The sequence below is a fragment of the Antechinus flavipes genome, chromosome 1, assembly GCF_016432865.1.
Source record: "Antechinus flavipes isolate AdamAnt ecotype Samford, QLD, Australia chromosome 1, AdamAnt_v2, whole genome shotgun sequence".
Taxonomy (NCBI): domain Eukaryota; kingdom Metazoa; phylum Chordata; class Mammalia; order Dasyuromorphia; family Dasyuridae; genus Antechinus; species Antechinus flavipes.
This window is the reverse complement of record NC_067398.1, coordinates 652,184,301-652,205,357: the sequence shown is the minus strand read 5'-3', so window position 1 is coordinate 652,205,357 and position 21,057 is coordinate 652,184,301. Positions and strand designations below refer to the sequence as shown.

Genomic DNA, 21,057 nt, shown 5'->3' with positions numbered 1-21,057 from the left:
GAAGTGGCTTTACTCCTAATCAGGCCAACCCTTTTCTTCTATCTCATGGATGAAGTCTTGAATACTGGGTGTGGTGGTCAGAGAGAAATAGAATTGAAAAAAAATAATTTCTGAGACAGGCTGGGAGAAGGTATTGATAGAGATCAGTTTAGCTCCTCTGGGGAGGTCCTCCAATGAGAAAGCCAAGTTATGTCAAAGCCCACCCTCTGCAGGGGTCTTGGGCAGCCTCAATTTGCCATGCCCTGTCCCCGAGCTTAAATTTTTCCTATAAAATCTACTGGCCCATGCCATACTGACTGCCCTCCTTTGGGTCAGTTCCTTGCCCATCCCCCATGTTACATGGTCCCTCCTAATTCCACTATGCCTTGAGATATCCCCCCACTTCCTTAGAGTTAGCTAACTCTTTGGGGGCGCTAAGTCCCTTTCAGGAGACTTCCACTAGAGAACTGGCCCTTCCCATCATTAATTATTAAAACCCCTTCTATGTTCTTCAATTATATTTCATATTTACCATTCTTGGTTTCTGTTATGTCCCTTCATTTTGTCTGTAAACTCTTCCCTAAATAAGCCTACCTTTTGTTTAAAAAAAAAAAAAAGTATATGGCCATTTGTGAATTCTTTACATGGCCAGACCCCAATATTTGGTGCCTACCATCATCTGGTGTCTACATCATTCACATCACCACCTCCTCCAGCAGATTGCTTGTATTATCCCTATTTTATCACTTTTTTTTTTTAAGACTTTAAATTTCATTTAATTTTTTTTTTTTGTTTTCTCCCTTTCTCCCTTCCAAGTCTTCCCCACCCAGTGAGAAAGCAAGAAATGTATTGATTTTTAATCTCTGTTTAACGGTACATTTCCTACTGCTTACAAACATGATCCTGATGCCTTCGTTCTCAAAAAAAACCAAACCCTCATTTGATCCTTTTATCCCTATAACATCTTTTCAGCCTTTTGTGTCTGAACTCCTTAAAAGGTCATTCATTTTATCTCCTTCCACTGTCTTCTTAATTCCTTTTGATCCTATTTCTGGTTTTATTATTGCACCCAAACTGCTGTCTCCAAAGTTACCAATGAAATCTCAGTTGCCATATGCAATAGCTTCTCAATCCTCATTTTCCTTTACTTCTCTGTAATCACATTGATACTTTATTTTTTCTAGGTTTTTAAGACCATTTCAGGTTCTTCTTTTATGTGATCATTCAGTCTTAGTCTCCTTTGCTGAACCCTCTTCCATGTCATATCCTTTTATCATAAGTGTCCTTCAGGGTTCTGTCCTGGGCTTTCTTTTCCCTCAACATCCCAATTGGTTATCTCATTATCTCCCATGGATTTAATACTATATGATGATGATTCTCAAATCTACCTATCTTGTCCTACCTAAACTTTCTGCTAATCTCAATCTTGTACAGGGTCACAGACCCTCTGTGGACAGTGGAGGAACTCTGGGTGAGGTATAAGACCCTTCAGCCCAGAGGGAGGGAACCTGCTAACAATGTCTGGTTCTGCTCCCATCTCTTCTAAGGGCTCTTGGCCTTCCTAAGAAGTCAGGGGGGTGACAACTTGTGTTATGATTGAAGCAGAATGATATCAGGTGGAAGAGCGATACCAGGTGGCAAACTGTGTACAAGAGCAAGTTGTTTATGTGGTCCCACATGCTCAATATATACTTGGCACATGCCCAGTGTTGTTACATAAGGGTATGAGGGTGTAAAAAGGGGAAAGTCCTTGGAATAAATGGACTCCATTTTCCCACCATCCTCAGGAGTCCCGCCTTAAAACTTCTCCACTAGAATGCTGTATTTTAATCACCCCAGCATGGAGGTTCTAGAAAGCAGGACTCAGTATTTTAATCACCCCAACGTGGGGGCTCTAGAAAGCAATGGTATGTTTTGTCTCTCCAACTTGGGGGCGCTAGAAAGCAGGACACAACACAATCTCACTGTATCTCCAATTGTCTTTCAGACATCTCAAATTGGGTGTCCAGCAGACATCTTAAGCTAAACATCGATTCACTGATTCAACAAATATTTGTTAAGTGCCTATTATATGGCAAGCAGGATATTAAGCACTGGAGATACAAAATGAAGCAAAAGGTCCCTGCCCTCAAAGAGCTTACAATCTAATATCTGAAAATAAATATGTACAAAGCAAACTATTTGCACGATAAATAGGAAACAAAAGAGGAAAAGAGGGTAATCCCAAGGAAGGCTTCCAAGAAGGCAGGATTTTAGTTAGGGAGATCAGTAATTGGAGCAGAAGAGGGAAGAGAGCATAGGGAGACAGCCAGAGAAAATATTTGGACCCAAGTGATGGATGTCTTGTTTGTGGAACAGCCAACTGGATAGTGTCATTGGATTGAAGACTATACGTCAGGGAGTAAGGTGTAAAAAGATTGGCAAAGTAAGAGGGAGGCAGTTTTGATTGCCAAGCAGAACATTGTATATTTTATATATTGTGTATTGTATTGCCTTGAAGAATAGGAAGCTACTAGAATTTATTGAGGGTGTGTATGATGATCAGACTTTTAGAAAAATCTCTGGAGAGACCCATTAGCACCTATGGCAATAATCTAGGCCTGAGACGATGAGGTAGCCATGTCAGAGGAAAGGGGGACTACTTGAGAGATGTTGTAAAAGTGAAATCAACAAATCTTGATAACAGAATAGATGTGGGAAGGTTAGAAATAATGAGGAATCCAGGATGATTCCTGGTTGTGAGTCTGGGGCACCAGAAAGATGATATTGCCCTCTAAAAGTAATAGGGAAGGAAGGGGGAAGATTCAGGGGGATAGTCTTTAATGAGTTAAAGATGTATACTGAATGTTTAGTTCAAGATGTCTGAAAGAAGATCTGAAATTGGAGGTCATATGACGGTCACCTGCTCATGTTGGACAAGAGAGAATTCTCCAGAGGTATAAAAATAAGTTGAGGGGAGAAACTGAAGAGAGAAAGTGAAAATGGTGGGGGTTGGGGGAGAGCTTCCCATCTTCTAGAGAAGATGAAAAGAAATGGGATCGAAGGTACAAGAGTTTGTCTTGGCAAGAAAGGTCATCTTTTGTGTTAAGACAGGAATGAAGGAAGACTGAGGGAAGGTATCTGAGTAATGTGAGATGAAAAGGAGGAGGAGGGAGGGATGAAGGAACTTTCCTTTATGAAGTATTAGGGAAAGTCCTTAGCTGGAAAGGATGGGGAATAAGTCATGGGAGACATAAGGATGGATAAAAGAGTTTGAAATAGAAATGTTTTATGAGATAATTAAATGGGGAGAAATAAAAGGAGTATCTTGTGGCAATGAGGGCCCTTTTTGAAGATATATACTTTTTAAAAATCTTATTCCATATTTAAGTCAATATTTTGTCCCTACAGTCACTAATTGCTTAAATTATACTTATGGGATCCTATTCCCACAAATCTTTTCCGTATCCTCAATCTTTTTTGTAAGCTCTTCCCTTTATTTGAGGCATTAATTAGGTGACATTTAATTTAATTTCTATTATTTAATTAGTTATCTATTGGTTACTTAGTTATCTATTAGTATTGAATATAGAGTCAGGAAGATCTGAGTTAAATCTAGCCTCATACACTTACTAGCTGTGGGACCTTTTCTAACTTCAGTTTCTTTATTTGTAAAATAGAAGTAATAACAGCACCCAACTCAGAGGGTTCTTTTGAGTTCAAAAGATATATGCAAAGAATTTTGCAAACCATTATTTAAATTTTAGCTATTATTATTATTTTGTTCCTTCCCCTCTCCCCCCCTCAGTTAAGTAGGGTAGACTTAATCACTGATTGGGCTTTGCCTCATTAAAACAAAGACCTGGCAAAAGACCCTACTTTAAAAAGACCAAGGTCTTCCACTGCATTCAGGGCCATCTCTAGTAGTTCTGATCAATATGATTTATGGTTCCATTAGCACTGGTCAATAAGGCAAACTCAGGAAACAAGATAAAGGAGTTCATGAGCACATCAAGGTAGCAAGCAGTTGAAATGCAATGCAGCCAGCAAGAATGTCAAACCACAGCTTTTTTTTTTTTTTATAGACAGGAATAAACAGTATCCATATAAGGGCAAAGGTATGTTTATTGGTACCATCTAATAAAGAGATGGAATTTGTGCGGCCCCATTTTCAGACTGCCATCTCTTAAAAGCTAGCTATGTAAAGATTTCTTTTTTTCTTAGAATTTGGCTGTGAAAAGGAGAGACCTAGGATGATAGTATGAAGGTGAAGTGTCCCAAGAATCATGATTCATAGTTACTTTGAAAGAATTCAAAGTCTTATAGTGACAAAAGACAGACTTTATTAACAAAAAAGCAGGCAGACCAAACTCTGAGAGAGATAATTAGACAAAATTTGGGAGAACTTTATATTCTGAAAATTTGGGACTTGTTTGCAAGCTAAGTCTACAAGGTTATAAAATCTAAAAGAGAGATACGGAAGGAGTCAAGATTTTTTTTTTGCAAGATATTGTTATTTAGGGAAGAAGTTCAGATTTAGCTTTTATAAAAAGACAATTAAGAAGTCTGGATGGCACTTTTATAGGTGACAAGGAGCAACAGATAAGGTTTTTTTTTTGCTCCATATTCCTTAGCTAGATGTGTAGTTTTGAGTAGACCCTGGGCTCTGACTTATTATTCCCATCCTCCTCCCCCCACCCCATCCTCACCCCCTTTCTGACTTTGGGAGAGGATATTCTAGGGACAAGATCCATCAAAGAAAAGGCAGGGTAAATTGAGTGTTTCTGACTATATTTATAGATAACATGGAAGAACCAGTTAATAAAGAGACCCAAGATTGAAGAGAGTATGTGATACTGATAGACTAAGACATTGGGCTGAATTTAACAAAATAAAATTTAATAGAGGCAAATGAAAAGTCAGCTTTACAAATTCAAAATGGGAAAGATATGATTATAGCAAATTATCTGAAAAAATATTAGGGGACTTTGATGTGAGCTCAGTATGAATCGCTGAATGATATAGTAGTCAAGAAAGATGTGAACTTGGTTTGTATTAATTAATGATTGAATGAATGGAAAAAAACTCCACTTATTAAGTACTTATTATATGCTAAGTCCTATCAGACCGTGTCTGGAGTATGGCATATAGTTTTGTGGGCCATTTTTCAGGAATGACATTGATAAATTGGAAAAGATTCATACTTTAGTGCCATACTCATTTGACTTGTAGTTTCCTCTCTTATAGCCATTCCCCTAAGTAAACTGGGATACCCAAAGGGATAATTGAATACTTATTTCCTCAGGATTCTAGGGGTTACCCTGAGGGGTTATAATTTCTAATACTATCACTTATGAGCCCCTATTAATACGCTCTACATTAACAATTAGTTGGTAGACATCAATTAGCTTTTAGATAAATAATTAAGTCCTGAATGCTTAATGTGGTGAGCAGAAAGAAACTGACATACTGATAAAATTGATCCCTGGGTCAGGCAGGAAGAAGGCTCTGATAGAGATCAGTTTAGTTCCATGGTCCTACCTTTTATGGAAATAATCCATCCAGAATTCAAATTATTTCAAGTCCCTGAGACTTAATTTTCCCTATAAATCTTGCCCATGCCAAGTTTTTGCTGAATCTTCTTGGATCAGTCCATCACCATACTCTGTTTCATGGTATCTTTTTCCTTTCCCTTCTCCCAGGCCTTGTGGTCTCTCTCCTAACCCCATTATGGCTTATGGTATCTCTCCCTTCAGACCCCACTTCTCTTTTAGGATGCTAAATCCCTTTTAGGATTTAGCCTGCCAGCTAAGGGCATGCCCCAATTTTATGGAGTGTTCTCTTCTCATGGGTAAATGTTAAGTTCCACTGAAGAATTTGTCCTTTTCATCATTAATTATTATTATTTTTTAAAATTATAACTTTTCATTGACAGAACATATGCCTGGGTAATTTTTTGCAACATTATCCCTTGTACTCATTTCTGTTCCGACTTTTCCCTTCCCTCCCTCCACCCCCTCCCCCAGATGGCAAGCAGTCCTATACATGTTAAATGTGTTATAGTATATTCTAGATACAATATATGTGTGCAGAACCGAACAGTTCTCTTGTTGCACAGGGAGAATTGGATTCAGAAGGTAAAAATAACCTGGGAAGAAAAACAAAAATGCAAACAGTTTACATTTATTTCCCAGTATTCTTTCTTTGGGTGTACTGCTTCTGTCCACCATTGATCAACTGGAACTGAATTAGATCTTCTCTTTATCGAAGATTGCCACTTCCATCAGAATACATCCTCATACAGTATTGTTGTTGAAGTGTATAATGATCTCCTGGTTCTGCTCATTTCACTCAGCATCAGTTCATGTAAATCTCTCCAGGCCTCTCTGAAATCATTCTGCTGGTAATTTCTTACAGAACAATAATATTCCATAACATTCATATACCATAATTTACCCAACCATTCTTCAATTGATGGGCATCCATTCATTTTCCAATTTCTAGCCATTACAAAAAGGACTGCCAGAAACATTTTGACACATACAGGACCCTTTCCCTTCTTTAGTATCTCTTTGGGGTATAAACCCAGAAGTAGCACTGCTGGATCAAAGAGTATGCACAGTTTGATAACTTTTTGGGCATAATTCCAGATTGTTCTCCAGAATGGTTGGATTCATTCACAACTCCACCAACAATGCATCAGTGTCCCAGTTTTTCCGCATCCCCTCCAACATTTATCATTATTTTTTCCTGTCATCTTAGCCAATCTGACAGGTGTGTAGTGGTATCTCAGAGTTGTCTTAATTTGCATTTCTCTGATCAATAGTGATTTGGAACACTCATATGAGTGGAAATAGTTTCAATTTCTTTGTCTGAGAATTGTCTGTTCATATCCTTTGACCATTTATCAACTGGAGAATGGCTTGATTTCTTATAAATTAGAGTCAATTCTCTATATATTTTGGAAATGAGGCCTTTATCAGAACCTTTAACTGTAAAAATGTTTTCCTAGTTAGTTGCTTCCCTTCTAATTTTGTTTGTATTAGTTTTGTTTGTACAAAAGCTTTTTAATTTGTTGTAATCAAAATTATCTATTTTATTCTCAATAAGATCTCTAGTTCTTCTTGGTCACAAATTCCTTCCTCCTCCACAATTCTGAGAGATAAACTATCCTATGTTCCTCTAATTTATTTATTCATCATTAATTATTAAAACCCCTTTCTATGCTCTCCCAATGCTGTCAATATTTGCCATTCCTGATGTCTATAGTATCTCTTCATTTTTCTGTAACCTCTTCTCCTAAATATACATTCCCTTTGCCAAAGAGAAGAGCCACTGTAAACTCTTCACAAGACTGAACCCCAACATTTGGTGCCTCCTAAAGCATATCACTTGGTGCCATAGCATTTAATACATCAGCCACAGTGTAAGGAATTCACTAAGAAAGTGTAGCAAGAGCATTTGTACAAAACATTCCCGTCTAAGCCTGGGACATACTCTTCCACAAATACACAGAATGTCTGTGAAGAGATGGACACTAATAAAGTTCAGTAATAATTAGGCATATATGTAGATAACACATGTGCCAGAAGGGTACTTCCTGACTCCTGGTCCTGGAAATTATTTTTTCCCCACTTTATGAGTACATTATGGAGCATGGCATCAATGATGAATAAGTAATTCTGCTGAGCTGGCCCCCTTCCAGGGCATGGGATTCCTTTTTGAAAGGTCAATACACTTCTAGCTGGGTCTCTCCACGTCTTTTCATCCTTTTCTGTTTAGCTTGCTTGGAAAAGAAAAAGATGTTACCTGTTATATTCCAAGCTTTGTAATGTTCATATGGTTGTTATCTGGGCATATTTATCTCAAAGTTGTGGCTATGTCTTTTAATTAGAAAACCAAATAAGAAAGAGATAAAAACAGCCTGCTGCTCTTTTGTCATCTAGTCTATAGAAAAAGGGAATGAGAGTTAAAAGGGTTGCAGCTTTAAATGTATATCTAGTTCTGACTTTGGAGACATCAATTTTTTGAAATTAGAAAATTTTTCGTCATCATATAATATACCCAGCCCCTCAGTCATGCCTTCCAAAAGAATGATTTCACCACAAGGCTACTTAAAATTCACTAAATTCCACTTGCCACTTTACACACATACATACATACATATATACATATATACATACATCTCTTCCCTTTGCTGTCTCAGAAGCACTTAAGGATGTTTTTCTGGCTTTTAAAATTTGTTGCCTAATATCTTTAGAACTACAAAAGATTAATAATCCCCAAATTTAAAAAAAAGTAAATTTATGAGATTAGTTAGGTTTGCCAATTAAAGAGTAATCATTTTGTTTGTACCCACTGGCTATATTTAAATACCAACAAACATTTATAAAACACCCTTTAATATACCATAGCCATGGGTAAAGGGCAGACAGGTTTTAAATAAGATGCCCAAACAACCATGCTGTTGACAATGTAGGAGTCAGTCAGTCAAATAGCATTTATTAAGTGCCTATTATGTGCCAGACATTGTGTGGAAGCACTGGGAAAATAAATAAGAGCAAAAAATCATCACACTCTAGTGTGGAAACAACGTGAACACAGTATATACAAGGAAACTATAAAAAGAATAAATTTATGGGAATTTCAGTTGGGAGAAACTAAGAATAAAGAGGACTCAAAAAGTCTTCTTGTAGAAGGTGGGAGTTGAAGAAAGTCAGGGAAGCTAGGAGTAGAGGTGTGAGGAGGAAAAGCACAGGAATGGATATAGGTTAGGAGGAATAGCCAGTGGAAATGCCTGGAGTACAGAGTCAGAATGTCTTGTGGGAGAAACAACAATGTCAGTGGATTGTAGATTATGTAGAGAAGACTGAGGAATAAAAGGCTAGAAAGGTAAGTCTGATTATGGAGGACTTTAAAAGTTACACAGATTTTGTTTTATCCTGGAGTTAATGGGGAGGTAAATGGTCAGTTCTTCACTTTAGGAAGGATAGTTTTGCACATGTTTAGGAGTTGTATTAAAGTGAGGAGACACTTGAGGCAGAAAATCCAGCCATCTGGTTATTGCAATAGTTCAAGTGTGAGGTGATGGAGACTTGCACTAGGAGATGGCAGTGTCAGAGGTGGTGTGTTGTTCTTTGTCCTTCGTTCTCGAAGAGCATCGTGACATCAGGGATGCCATGATATATGTGAGTGGGACTTAAGTGAGGGAGGGCTGGGCAAGATCACCTGTCTCACTTTCCCCTCCTGAGCCATCTGGGTCCAGAAGCCAGATACAGATCAGGATGACTGGAGATGGCCCTGAATGCAGTGAGGGACTTTGGACTTTTTAAAGCTAAGGTCTTCAATAGGAATCAGTTTGACTGAGGCTGCACCCATTCAGGGATGAAGGCTAGGGAGAAACTGATGCTTACTAATGAAATGAAACCGAGACTGAGAGTACACTAGAATGGGGACTTGAGCCATTAGCAAGCGAAAGGCATTTCATCCTCCTCAGTTGTACGTCTAGGACCCCGATGGAAATAAATACAGCTAACTTTGCTTTGGGGATTACATTCACCAATTTGAATAAGAGAGGGATTGAGGATCCCTAGAGCTTTTAAAATTCACACAGAGCCTTTGTGCTCACCTCACTGTTGTAGGTCTATGAAACTTGGACATTATATCAGCGCCATGCCAGGAAATTGAATCCCTTCAGTAGGAAGATTCTGATGATCACCTGGCAGGATAAGATGCCAGACTCCTTTCTTGAACTAAACTGCCAGGCATTTAAACTACTGCCAAGACCACAGCTGTGTTGGGCTGGCCACATTGTCTGACTGTCAAATGTATGCTTGCCCAAAAGACTATTTATGGAAACCTCATACAGAGCATGCATTCACAAGGTGGTCAGAAAAAGTGATATAAGGACACTCTCAAAGTCTCAAGAACTTTAGAACTGATTGAATAACTGGGAGACACTGGCACAGGACTGCCCAGCATGAGGCAAGGGGAATGTACCAGAGATAATATAGAGGTAGAAATAGCAGGACTTGACCACTCTTTGAATTCAGGAAGGTGTATGTGAGAGAGAGCCGAATCGAGGATGACACCTAAATTGGAAGCTTGGGTGAACAGGAGAATGATAGTGATGTTTCTGTAATCTCAGAAATATTGTGCCATGGCTCCAAGTTGTCTTGAGTGTATCCTTTTTGACTCTAAGATGTCTTTTTTAGGAAAACTATATCTTAGGATTAAAAATTGTGATTCTAATATACCCTGGGTGCTAAATGTGGTCATCACAGTATTCCAAAACTGAAATATTAACTTATCAGTTGATTCCATATAATTAACATATCAGGTTTTTCTTGAAACTGAGATCAAGCAATAGAAAATTAGTATCCTAAAAGTTAATAACCTCCCCCCAAAACTTTTACCTATATACTGTTCCCCACTACTTTGCTAACTTCTCTTGGAATTTAATTAGCAGTCAATGATAAAATAATAAAACTTTTGCCTCTCAACTTGAAAATAGTCTAAACCTACAAATAAATTGTTTTCCCTGAGGCAATTGGAATTAAGTGACTTGCCCAGGGTCAAATAGCCAGGACATGTTCCCTGTCTGAAACTAAATTTGAATTTGGCTCCTCTTGACTTCAGGGCTGATGCTCTAACCATTATGCCACCTAGCTGCTCCTACAAATTCTTTTAGGACACCTGTGGACCAGAACCCATTATTGTGTATGGGGGTTGGAAGGATTCAGCTTCTAAACCCGAACAACCTTTGAAGATGAGTTCAGTTTTGGACATATGGAGTTTAACATGTTTATGGGATATCCAGTTTGATGTTAGGACTAGACAAATAGATCTGAAGATCATCAGCATAAAGATGGTAATTGAAACCATGGGAAATGAAATCATTAAGTAAAATTATAAAGGGAGAAAAAAGAGGGCCCATGACAGAATCTTGGGGTTTGCCCCTTTAGATGGTATTTACTGGATGTGTAATTTTCTTGGCTCTGAAGGAAAGAGGGTGGTGACTTTGCACAGCCCTCTCAATTAAATCCAATTCACTTGCAAGTCATGATATCACCTTCCTGATGTCATGGTCCTCTTTGAGAATAAAGGACAAAAAACATTCCACCAAGAATGCTCTCTCCAGATCTCAAATAAATTACAATCGTCAATCATTTTGTACTGGTTAAAAAAAAAAATCCATGGACAGAACAGACTACAGAGTATCTGAAACAATGGAACTCAATAAGCCAAAAGAAAGATTAGAGGGGAAAAAAACCACCTCCCATATATATGATAAAAACTAGAAAAATTGTAGAACAGTCTGACAGAAATTAAACTTAGGCCAATACTTTGCATCATAGTCTATATGGTTTCAGGCCCTCTAGGACTTCTATCGTAGTACTCTATCCATTGCACCATCTAGCTGCCTCTACTGGGTATATTTTCTACATTTATATGGAGTCTTCTCCAATAGCATATAAGCTCCTTGAGGGTAAGAACGGTTTTTATGTTTTTGTTTTTCTTTCTAGCATTTATCATAGTTTAACTCTTTAGTCCTTAGAGAGCCTGAAATCATAAGTTTTTCTGTTTTATTGATTTTTCAAAAAAACTAATTTAAGATGGTTTTGATGACTGCGGCTTTGGAATTTAGTTTGAGGACTGTGATATTCCTCCTTTGTTCCTACCTTTTTCTATTTCCCACGATTTTCTTTTATTTTTTCAAATGCATTTTGCCAATTTCTATTAAATATCTTTGATAAGTTGCTACAGCATTAAAAGTATAAACTAATTTTAATAGTATTGTCTTTACCATACTTGGAGAAAACAAATGAATAACTGACATGATCTAGATCAAACACTCCTCCAGTTTCTAAAGATACTCTTTATTTCTGTAAGAAACAAATTTAAAATATTAAAGTATTCTACATGTTTTGGTATAATGCTCCTCAGATATTTTGCTTAATTTCTAATTATCTGAAGTGAGATTTCCTTTTCTATTGCTTCTTAGATTTTATTATAGGATAGTTTTTTTGATTTTCTTTTTGCTGAGGCAATTAGGGTTAAGTGACTTGCCCAGGGTCACACAGCCAAGAAATGTTAAGTATCTAAGGCCAAATTTGAACTCAGGTCCTCTTGACTTCAGGGCTGATACTCTATCTACTAAACTAACTCGCTACCCCTTTTTAAGGATTTCTATTGAACTAATTGGTATCTTTGCTGATTCTCTGGTGTTTCCTGTCTTCCCTGTCTTTATGACTTTAATTTCTTTCTCATCATATTGTTAGTATTTCCAGAACTATATAAAATAGTGGACAGAGTGGACATTCTTTGTGATGTTCAGGCTAGCTCCCTGGAGGTCTCAGAATCAGCCAGAGTCAGAATAAGCAAAAGTCTCTGGTCTTTAGGGGAAGAAGTGAAGGAGATGGACAAAACTGCCACAAGCTCTCAACTAACCTCCCTTCTTCTCGTCCTTCTCCAAAGTGACTCTGACTTGTTTCACTCCACCCTCAATCCCTCCTCCAATTATTTGTATACACCAAAAAGATCAAGCCAGCATAGAATAGTGAGAAGGGTCATTTTTCCAAGCATATGCTAAAATATTTATTGTCCAGTAGGTAATTAGCCTTAAGTGCTCAGTTGTCTGATTCCAGTGCACCTATTCAGAGTTTCAGCCCTTTACAATCCTTGCTTTATTTTTATATGTAGGGACACTTTCTAATATATACTTTTAGATACTTATATTTTTTAAAACAGTCCTTATACCTTGATGGATTTTGAACATAAGATGAGTTTTGTACTTTGTTCTTCCATTCATTCAGAAGTCATAATTTTGTCTAGTTTGGTAATCTTTGGAACTAAAGGAGAATTTGGATGTATTCATCTTGCCTCCATAAGACCTCTCAGAAAGGAAGCTTGTGGCCATGAGTCTTGGGAATCATGAAATTACCTTGTGCAGTTCAATGCACATACAGGCGGTTTATACTAAATATTTGTTGTTGTTGTAAACAAATTTCCATTAAGTATTTCTTGGTGAAATTAAGAGTAATGAATGTGGAAAACAAAATGGAGTCTATTTGAAAAACAAGTTTTTAATGAATGAGAACAATTTTAGCACAAAAATCCACATCAATCTCATAATTAACCAATAAGTGCCAGGCACTTCATCTACATAGAACAAATAACAAGGATATAAAATACATAGCTGCACAAGCATCAGTATCTACCTGGAATGTAAATTAAACTACACCCAGTTAGAAGGCAGGAAGTAGGAGCACAGTAATCTTTTAAAAATAAGGAAAATAGGAAAGACCATCTACTGTACTGTTTAAGGTTATGAGAGTCTATATTCCCACCATCAAGATTATGTTATATCTTTCTTTTTTTTTTTTTTCTTAGGGGAGAAAGGAAGAGAGGGAATCTTTTTTTAAAAAAAGTTTTCCTTTCTGTCTTGACATTCTTTGATGGCTGAAAGAACTATGGAAGGAAATCAAAAGTGGCAGCTGAGATAAACTGCTTGGGCTATGATGTCAAATGAAAATGGAAATGGAAATAGAAATGGAAAGCCGAGAAAGGCTATTGCAACAAAGAAAAATAACTATGACATCTTTGTCATTACCATCAAGGGCTTTAAAACAAACTATTTCAAAGAAGTGAGTCACATCTCTTGAAACAAAAAAGTACTTTTGCCACATTTAGAGCATTTAAGCATACAAAAAGCTACTTTCATTAGAATACTAACTTAAAAATTAGGGATCTAGTATGTCTTTAAAGCTGAATTTAGGGGCAAAGGAAGAATAGGACTAAAAATGAAAATAAGGAGAAAAGGGAAAGAGGTGCCAAATTGTATATCTAAGAATCTAGTTGTTTAAAAAAGTTCCTCTAGCACACTATCACTAATCCTAAGGAAAATGTTATTAAATTGACAATGGTGGAAAAGAAAGATGATAAATATTGGTAGTGTTTGTGGTTGGAAAGGCACACTAATGAACCATTGGTGTGTTGGTAAGTCATTCAAGCCATTCTGAAAAGTAATTTGGAACTACAGTAAAAAAGGTCACTAAACTGTGGCCTTCAAATTCTCTGATTCGGTGATACCACTACTAAGCTTATATCCAATGTAGATCAAAGAAATAGGAAAAGGATTTATATAAACCAAAAAATTCTATAGGAACTTTTTATATTAACAAAGTACCAGAAACTAAGGGGTGCCAATCAATTGGGAGACGGCTGAACAAATTATGATATATGACTATAATGATTGTACTACAACTGTGCCATGAAAGTGTCAGAGAAACCTGAGAGGGCTTTTGTGAACTAATGAATTAATGAAGCGAACAGAATCAGAAGAACCGTTAATACAATAACTACAACATCATAAAACAAAACAATTGTGAAAGACTCTAAGAACTGTAGCTAATACAATGACTAATAATGATTACAAGAGTGATAATGAATTATACTATCTACCTCTTGGCAGAAAGGCAATGGATTAGAGGCACAGAATAAGACATGCATGGTGAATGTATGGATTTGTTTTGTCTGACTACATCTATCTGTTTCAAGGAAGGGTATTTTTTAAACTTTTTTTGAAGGGAGAGCATGATGGAAACGGGGGAGGAGAGATGAGATACCAAAAATTAGTAAGAGTTAATGAAACACTTAAAAATTACATATAAGAAAATATAAGTTCAGAGGGGGACACAAACAGGATAATATTAGAAATAACATGTAAAATTTAACATGTACTTAAAAAAAAAACTGCTGCCTGCATGAGAGATTTATAGTATCATGTACAATCTTCTTTTTCTTTTTTTTTAATAAGGAAATGTCCATGTGTGTTGATGCTTTGTCAGGTCCATAATAATAAAAAAAAACATTTTTATAAAGTGTTCTTTAAATTCCTGCCAAATTAAAATGCAATATTTCCTTAAAGTTACTTAATTTAACTGTGTTAATAAAGACATACATTTGTGATATAAGATAGTTGGAAGTTAACACATTTATTAAATGCCTACTATGTGCAATATACTGCCCTAGGTGCAGAAATGAGTAGCAGCTTGAGCAGAGTAGTATTTTTTGAAGGTCAGGTAAACTATTCACCTTGTTTTTAAGTTCAGGTAACTGCTGACTATATTGCCACTGGTAGAGGCATAAAATCAATGACAAGAACAGTGTTTTCAGAGGCAAGAATACCACCTTTAAAAATAATTTGACAAACTAAAATTATGACTTGAAAAAGTTGTCACAAGTGATATTTCTCTCCTGTGACATTGAATAAAGCTGGAGTGTTGGACAAAGACTGTACCACAATCATTAATCCCTGCATTTTGTTTCCAGCATGAATTCTCTGATCTTGAATACTAGATGCTTTTGTACTAGCTTTTCTCCACATTCATTACATTCATGAGATATGAATTTTCTGATGTCTAATGAGGTATGAGCTTAGAATGAAAGTCTTTCCACATTCTTTACATTCATAAGGTTTCTCTCCCGTGTGAATTCTCTGGTGTTGAATAAGGTTTGAATATGCCCTGAAGATTTTCCCACATTCATAACACTCATAAGGTTTTTCTCCTGTATGAATTCTTAAATGTTTAATGAGGCCTGAACTCAGACTGAAGGCTTTTCCACATTTGTTACACTCATAAGGTTTCTCCCCAGTATGAATTCTCTGGTGATAAATAAGAGATGTGCGATCACTGAAGGCTTTCCCACATTCATTACACTCAAAAGACTTGTCTCCACTGTGAACTCTCTGATGATTAATAAGGTAAGAATTTAGAATGAAAGTTTTCCCACATTCCTTACATGAATAGGGTTTCTCTCCAGTGTGAATTTTCTGATGTTGAATTAGGTTTGAGGAGACATTGAAAGCTTTCCCACATTCACTACACTCATATGGTTTTTCTCCAGTGTGAATTCTCTGATGGCGAATTAGACTTGATCCCTGGCTGAAGGCTTTACCACAATCATTACACTCATATGGTTTTTCTCCAGTATGAACCCTCTGATGCTGAATAAGATTTGAGGATGCAATGAATGTTTTCCCACATTCATTACATTCATAGGGTTTTTCTCCTGTGTGAATCCTCTGGTGTCTAATGAGGCTTGAACTCTGTTTGAAGGCTTTCCCACATTCATTACATTTATAAACTTTTTCTGTGCGCTTTCTCTGACGTTTAACATAGGTTGAACTCTGCCTTAAGGACTTTCTGTATATTTTAGGTTTATAGGATTTCCCTTCTGTATGGTTTCTCTGATGTATGATTGGATCTGAATTCTGTTTAGATATTTGGCCTGTATTATCACACTGCTGAGATTTCTCTCTTGAAGAAATTCTAACAGGGTTAGAATTCAGATGGAGGTTTCTTCCAAATTCATTATATTTCTGGTCTTTATCTTCTTCAGAAGGACTATAATCTACTACTGTCATTGATCTCAAATGTCTCGTCTGAGAAAGGAATTTACCTGCAGAAGACTGTAAATCATCCTTTGACCTGTCATCAGATTCATAGGCTTCTCTATATATGGGTCCATGGGGAACTTCCCCCATGAATCTTTCCAGTATCATATTCTGAGATTCCACTTCTTCAGAAATTTCCTGCTTTATCAACAGCTCCTTATTCTCAGTCCCAGTCTCACAACCTGAAATAAGGAATAAAAAACCACAAATGTTTCTTGTTCTCTATTCCTAGGCAAAGGAATAGAGGGAATGGAAAAAGGACAATCTCCAGGATACAGATTTTCCCATGAGTGTCACTAGCATTAATAAACAAAATTAATCAATTGAATGATTAATTAAGAATAAATACAAATTAATTCAGAGATTACTAGGGAAAGTATAGTCCCATTGGAGTAGGTAAGAAGAATGACCAGAGGGAAGACTAATCTAAGTTGAGAACTAATAATAAGCAGGAATATTAAAAAAATAAATATGGAAGAGGGAATAATAAATTAAGTAGGCTCTTAGATATCAATTTGTTCAATCCCCCTTATTTGTTGAAAAGGCAATTGAGGCCAACATATGTTCACTTTTACAGATAAAGTCCCTAGGCCATATGCAGAAGGCTGTATTAAAATGTGAGCACATGACTGTTTTACATAGATTGAGTATGGTGAGATGATTCCAAATCATGTTATATAAAGAACAGTCATAGTAACTGGGATCGTTTTAGTGAAATCTTGAAAGGAATAATAGCTACAAGTATTTGTAGTTATGCAGGTAAAAGATTATCTGGGTGAGAAGTAGGACCAATTGAATAGGAAAGTAGATTTGGGCACAATTATAAGGTAGAACTTTTTTTTAAAAAGTAGGTCTATGAGGCAGCGAAGTGGTACAGTGGATGAAGCACCAGCCCTGAATTCAATTCTGGCCTCAGACACTTAACATTTCCTAACTGTGTGACCCTGGACAAGTCACTTAACCCCAATCACTTCAGGGGGAAAAAAATTAAATCTATCCAGAAAATGTAATGCTACAGAATTAAAAAGAAAAAATATGTTAAAAATATGTTAACATAAAAAATATGTTAAATCCAATATATATATACATATTTATACAGTTATCTTGCTGTACAAGAAAAATCAGATCAAGAAAAAAGACAAAAAACTGAGAAGAAAAACAAAATGCATGCAAACAACAACAAAGAGAATGAAAATGCTATGTTGCTTTCCTGACTCAGCTTCTGTGGTCTTCTCTCTGGGTGTAGATGGCTCTCTTCATCACTGAACAAGTGGCACTGGTTTGAATCATCTCATTGTTGAAGAGAGCCACGTGTATCAGAACTGATCATCATATAGTCTTGTTGTTGACATGCCATCTCCTCATTCTGCTCATTTTACTTAGCATCAGTTCATGTTAATCCATAATAATCCATAAAGTTCATATACTATAATTTATTCAGCCATTCTTCAACCGATGGGCATCCACTCAGTTTCCACTTTCTTGCCACAACATTTTTGCACATGTGGGTCCTTTTCTCTCCTTTAAGATCTCTTTGGAATATAATCCCAGTATAAACACTGCTGGATCAAAGGATATGCACAGCTTGATAACTTTTGAGCATTGTTCCAAACTGCTCTCCAGAATGGTTGATCTGTTCACAGTTCCACCAACAATGTACCAGTGTCCCAGTTTTCCCGCATTCCTTCCAATATTTGTTATTATCTTTTTCTATCTTTTTAGCCAGTCTGAGAGGTGTGCTGCTACAGGATTTATTGATGTAAGGTTATAACTGGAGGCATTTCTTTTTAAAGATAATCTTTTAAAATGAAATTCATTAAATTAGGTAGTTGGTCTCTGAAGTGTTCTTTTCAAATCAAGAAGTCTAATTCTATGTTATGCTAGATTAATACTATTTCTTTTTTTTAATAATTACTAGATCAGCAAGTCAGTAGGTATTGTAGACATTTCAACAAAGGTTTTTAAATACATGTAGTCTAATGATATACATATGGTCAGCTGCTAGTCAGCTGGTTATGAAACCATTTAAGATCCTAATTCAAAGTGTTAATTAATGGATCAATAAAAATTTACAATTGGAGTGCTATATGCTTCTGTCCTCAGTTATGTTACACATTTTAAAATATATGGTGTGGACAAAGACCTAGAAAGTATGCGTATTTAAATTTGTTAAAACTGATAAAGTGAGTAATAATAACTCACATTTACATAGTATTTTAAAATTTATTTACAAAGCATTTTTCTCAAAACAACTGTATGATGTAAATGACTATCAGTGTTATTCCACAGAAAATAAAATTCTAGTCCCCAGAGTGAAGGCCTGACAAAATGTTAGTGCTTAGACTCAAATTCAGAAAAGAGAACTGAACTCTCAAATATTAAACATTCTAAGAAAGATAATACGAAATTTAATAAGACTAAAGGGAAAGTCCTGAACTTGGGTTAAATTAATTTTCTAAAGTACAAAATGAAGGGAAATAGTATGAGTAATTTATGTAAAAAAAACTTGAAGGTTTTTTGATTGATTACAAGGTTAATGTTATTTAAATGATCAAAACGTCAATTTAGGATATACCAAGAGAATAGTGTCAAAAACCTCCATTAATGTTCAACTTTAATGCCATATTCATACTATTTTGACCCTGGGCCAATGAAGGATGAAGTTAAGGCGCATATGTTCTGTTCTTGATTAAGCTATAATGGCTCCTTGTAATCACTGCTTCCTTTTTAGATGTTGACTAACAATCTCTTTAATGATCAGTTCTTAAAAATTTCCCAGGAATTAAAATCAAGTTCACTGACCTTATAATGTTTCTCCAAAATTCCACTTTCTGAATACAGATAGTAAAGTTAGGTCCTTAGATGACCAACATACATTAATTGTCAGGCATGTAATCAAACTTTTTGTATTTTACCTGTCAGACTGGCTAACATGACAGGAAAAGATAATGACCAATGTTAGAGGGGATGTGGGAAAACTGGGACACTGATACATTATTGGTGGAACGTGAATGGATCCAACCATTCTGGAGAGCAATTTGGAACTATACTCAAACTGTGCATACCTTTTGATCCATCAGCGTTTCTACTGGGCTTATATCTTTCTCTCTCTCTTTTTTTTTTCCATTAAAATATCATGTTTTTAGAAAAATGTTTTAATCTAAGTTTAACAATAATTTTATAACTTTTTATTGACAGAACCCATGCCAGGGTAATTTTTTACAGCATTATCCCTTGCACTCACTTCTGTTCCGATTTTTCCCTCCCTCCCTCCACCCCCTCCCCCAGATGGCAAGCAGTCCTTTACATGTTAAATAGGTTACAATATATCCTAGATACAATATATGTTTGCAGAACCAAACAGTTTTCTTGTTGAACAGGGAGAATTGGATTCAGACAGTATAAATAATCTGGGAAAAAAAACAAAAATGCAAGCAGTTTATATTTATTTCTCCTGGGCTTACATCTCAAAGAGATCTTAAAAGAGGAAAAGGGACCCATCCCAAAGAGATCTTAAAGGAGGGAAAGGGACCCACATGTGCAACAATGTTTGTGGCAGCCCTTTTTATAGTGGCAAGAAACTGGAAACTGAGTAGATGCCCATCTCCAATTGATGGCTGAATAAATTATGGTACATGAATGCTGTGGAATATTATTATTCTATAAGAAATGATGAGCAGGATGATTTTAGAGAGACTTACATGAACTCATGCTGAGTGAAATGAGCAGAACTAGGAGATCATTATACACAGCAACAAAAAGACTATATGATGATTACTTTTGATGGACGTAGCTCTCTTCAACAACGAGATGGTTCTAACCAGTTCCACTTGTTAAGTGATGAAGAGAGCCATCTACACCCAGAGAGAGGACTGTGGGAACAGAGTATGGAACACAACATAGCATTCTCACTTTCTTGTTATTTGCTTGCATTTCATTTTCTTTCTCAGTTTTTCTTTTTCTTCCTTCTTGATCTGATTTTTCTTGTGCAGCAAGATAACTATATAAATATGTATACACATATTGGATTTATCATGGATTGGACTACCTCACAGGTAGGAGAGGGGGTGGGGGGAAGGAGGGGAAAATTTGGAACAAAAAGTTTCACAAGAGTCAATGTTGGAAAAATTATCCATACATATGTTTTGTAAATAAAAAAATTTTTTTTGTATTTTAATAGGACTCGCTAGAAATTAACTTCTGCAATCAAAATAAATTAATGACAAAGTTTTTTTCACTCACCTGAGCAGTCTCCTCTCATGATCTCTCTCTCTTTAGCTTCTTGCATATCCAAGACCCATGCCTCTTCCTCTTGCTCCAAACAGGAGATTACAGCAGGTTCACACACTGGAAACCCTGTTTGTGAGGAAGGAAACAGGGCCTGGTGGTTTGTCTGGTATAAAGAGCTGTCCCAAGCTCAGCCTCAGCCCCTGCAAGGGACAGAAGGGATGAGAAAGGTACCATCCAAGGATGCTATAATAGGCTGGACCCGTCTAGGCAATGCCCAGAATAGACCTTTGCAAAGGTCCTGGGCCTGGAGTGCCTAATGAAAATTTATTTATTTATTTATTTTTATTTTTTTATTTTTTTTTTTTCTAATGAAAATTTAGAAGAAGAGATGCAAGCTAAGGGAGAATTAA

General features: G+C 36.3%; 1 protein-coding gene and 1 pseudogene across 4 annotated transcripts in view; both read right to left on the bottom strand.

The window, feature by feature from the left end:
* The window catches only part of LOC127544676 (ribonucleoside-diphosphate reductase subunit M2-like), a 681,272-nt pseudogene that overhangs the window by 497,374 nt on the left and 162,841 nt on the right, over positions 1-21,057 (bottom strand).
* LOC127544672 (zinc finger protein 501-like) overlaps positions 13,024-21,057 on the bottom strand; it is a 30,647-nt gene continuing 22,613 nt past the window's right edge. For 3 of the 4 annotated variants that reach the window (XM_051971436.1, XM_051971435.1, XM_051971434.1), the window contains 2 exons: positions 20,660-20,773; positions 13,024-16,599 (listed from right to left, as the gene is read on the bottom strand). In XM_051971436.1, the coding sequence (XP_051827396.1) occupies positions 15,356-16,599; positions 20,660-20,773 (1,358 nt within the window). In that variant the 3' untranslated portion in view covers positions 13,024-15,355. Of the gene's footprint in view, positions 16,600-20,659; positions 20,848-21,057 lie in introns of all 4 variants that reach the window. The other variant, XM_051971437.1, reaches the window with a different exon arrangement.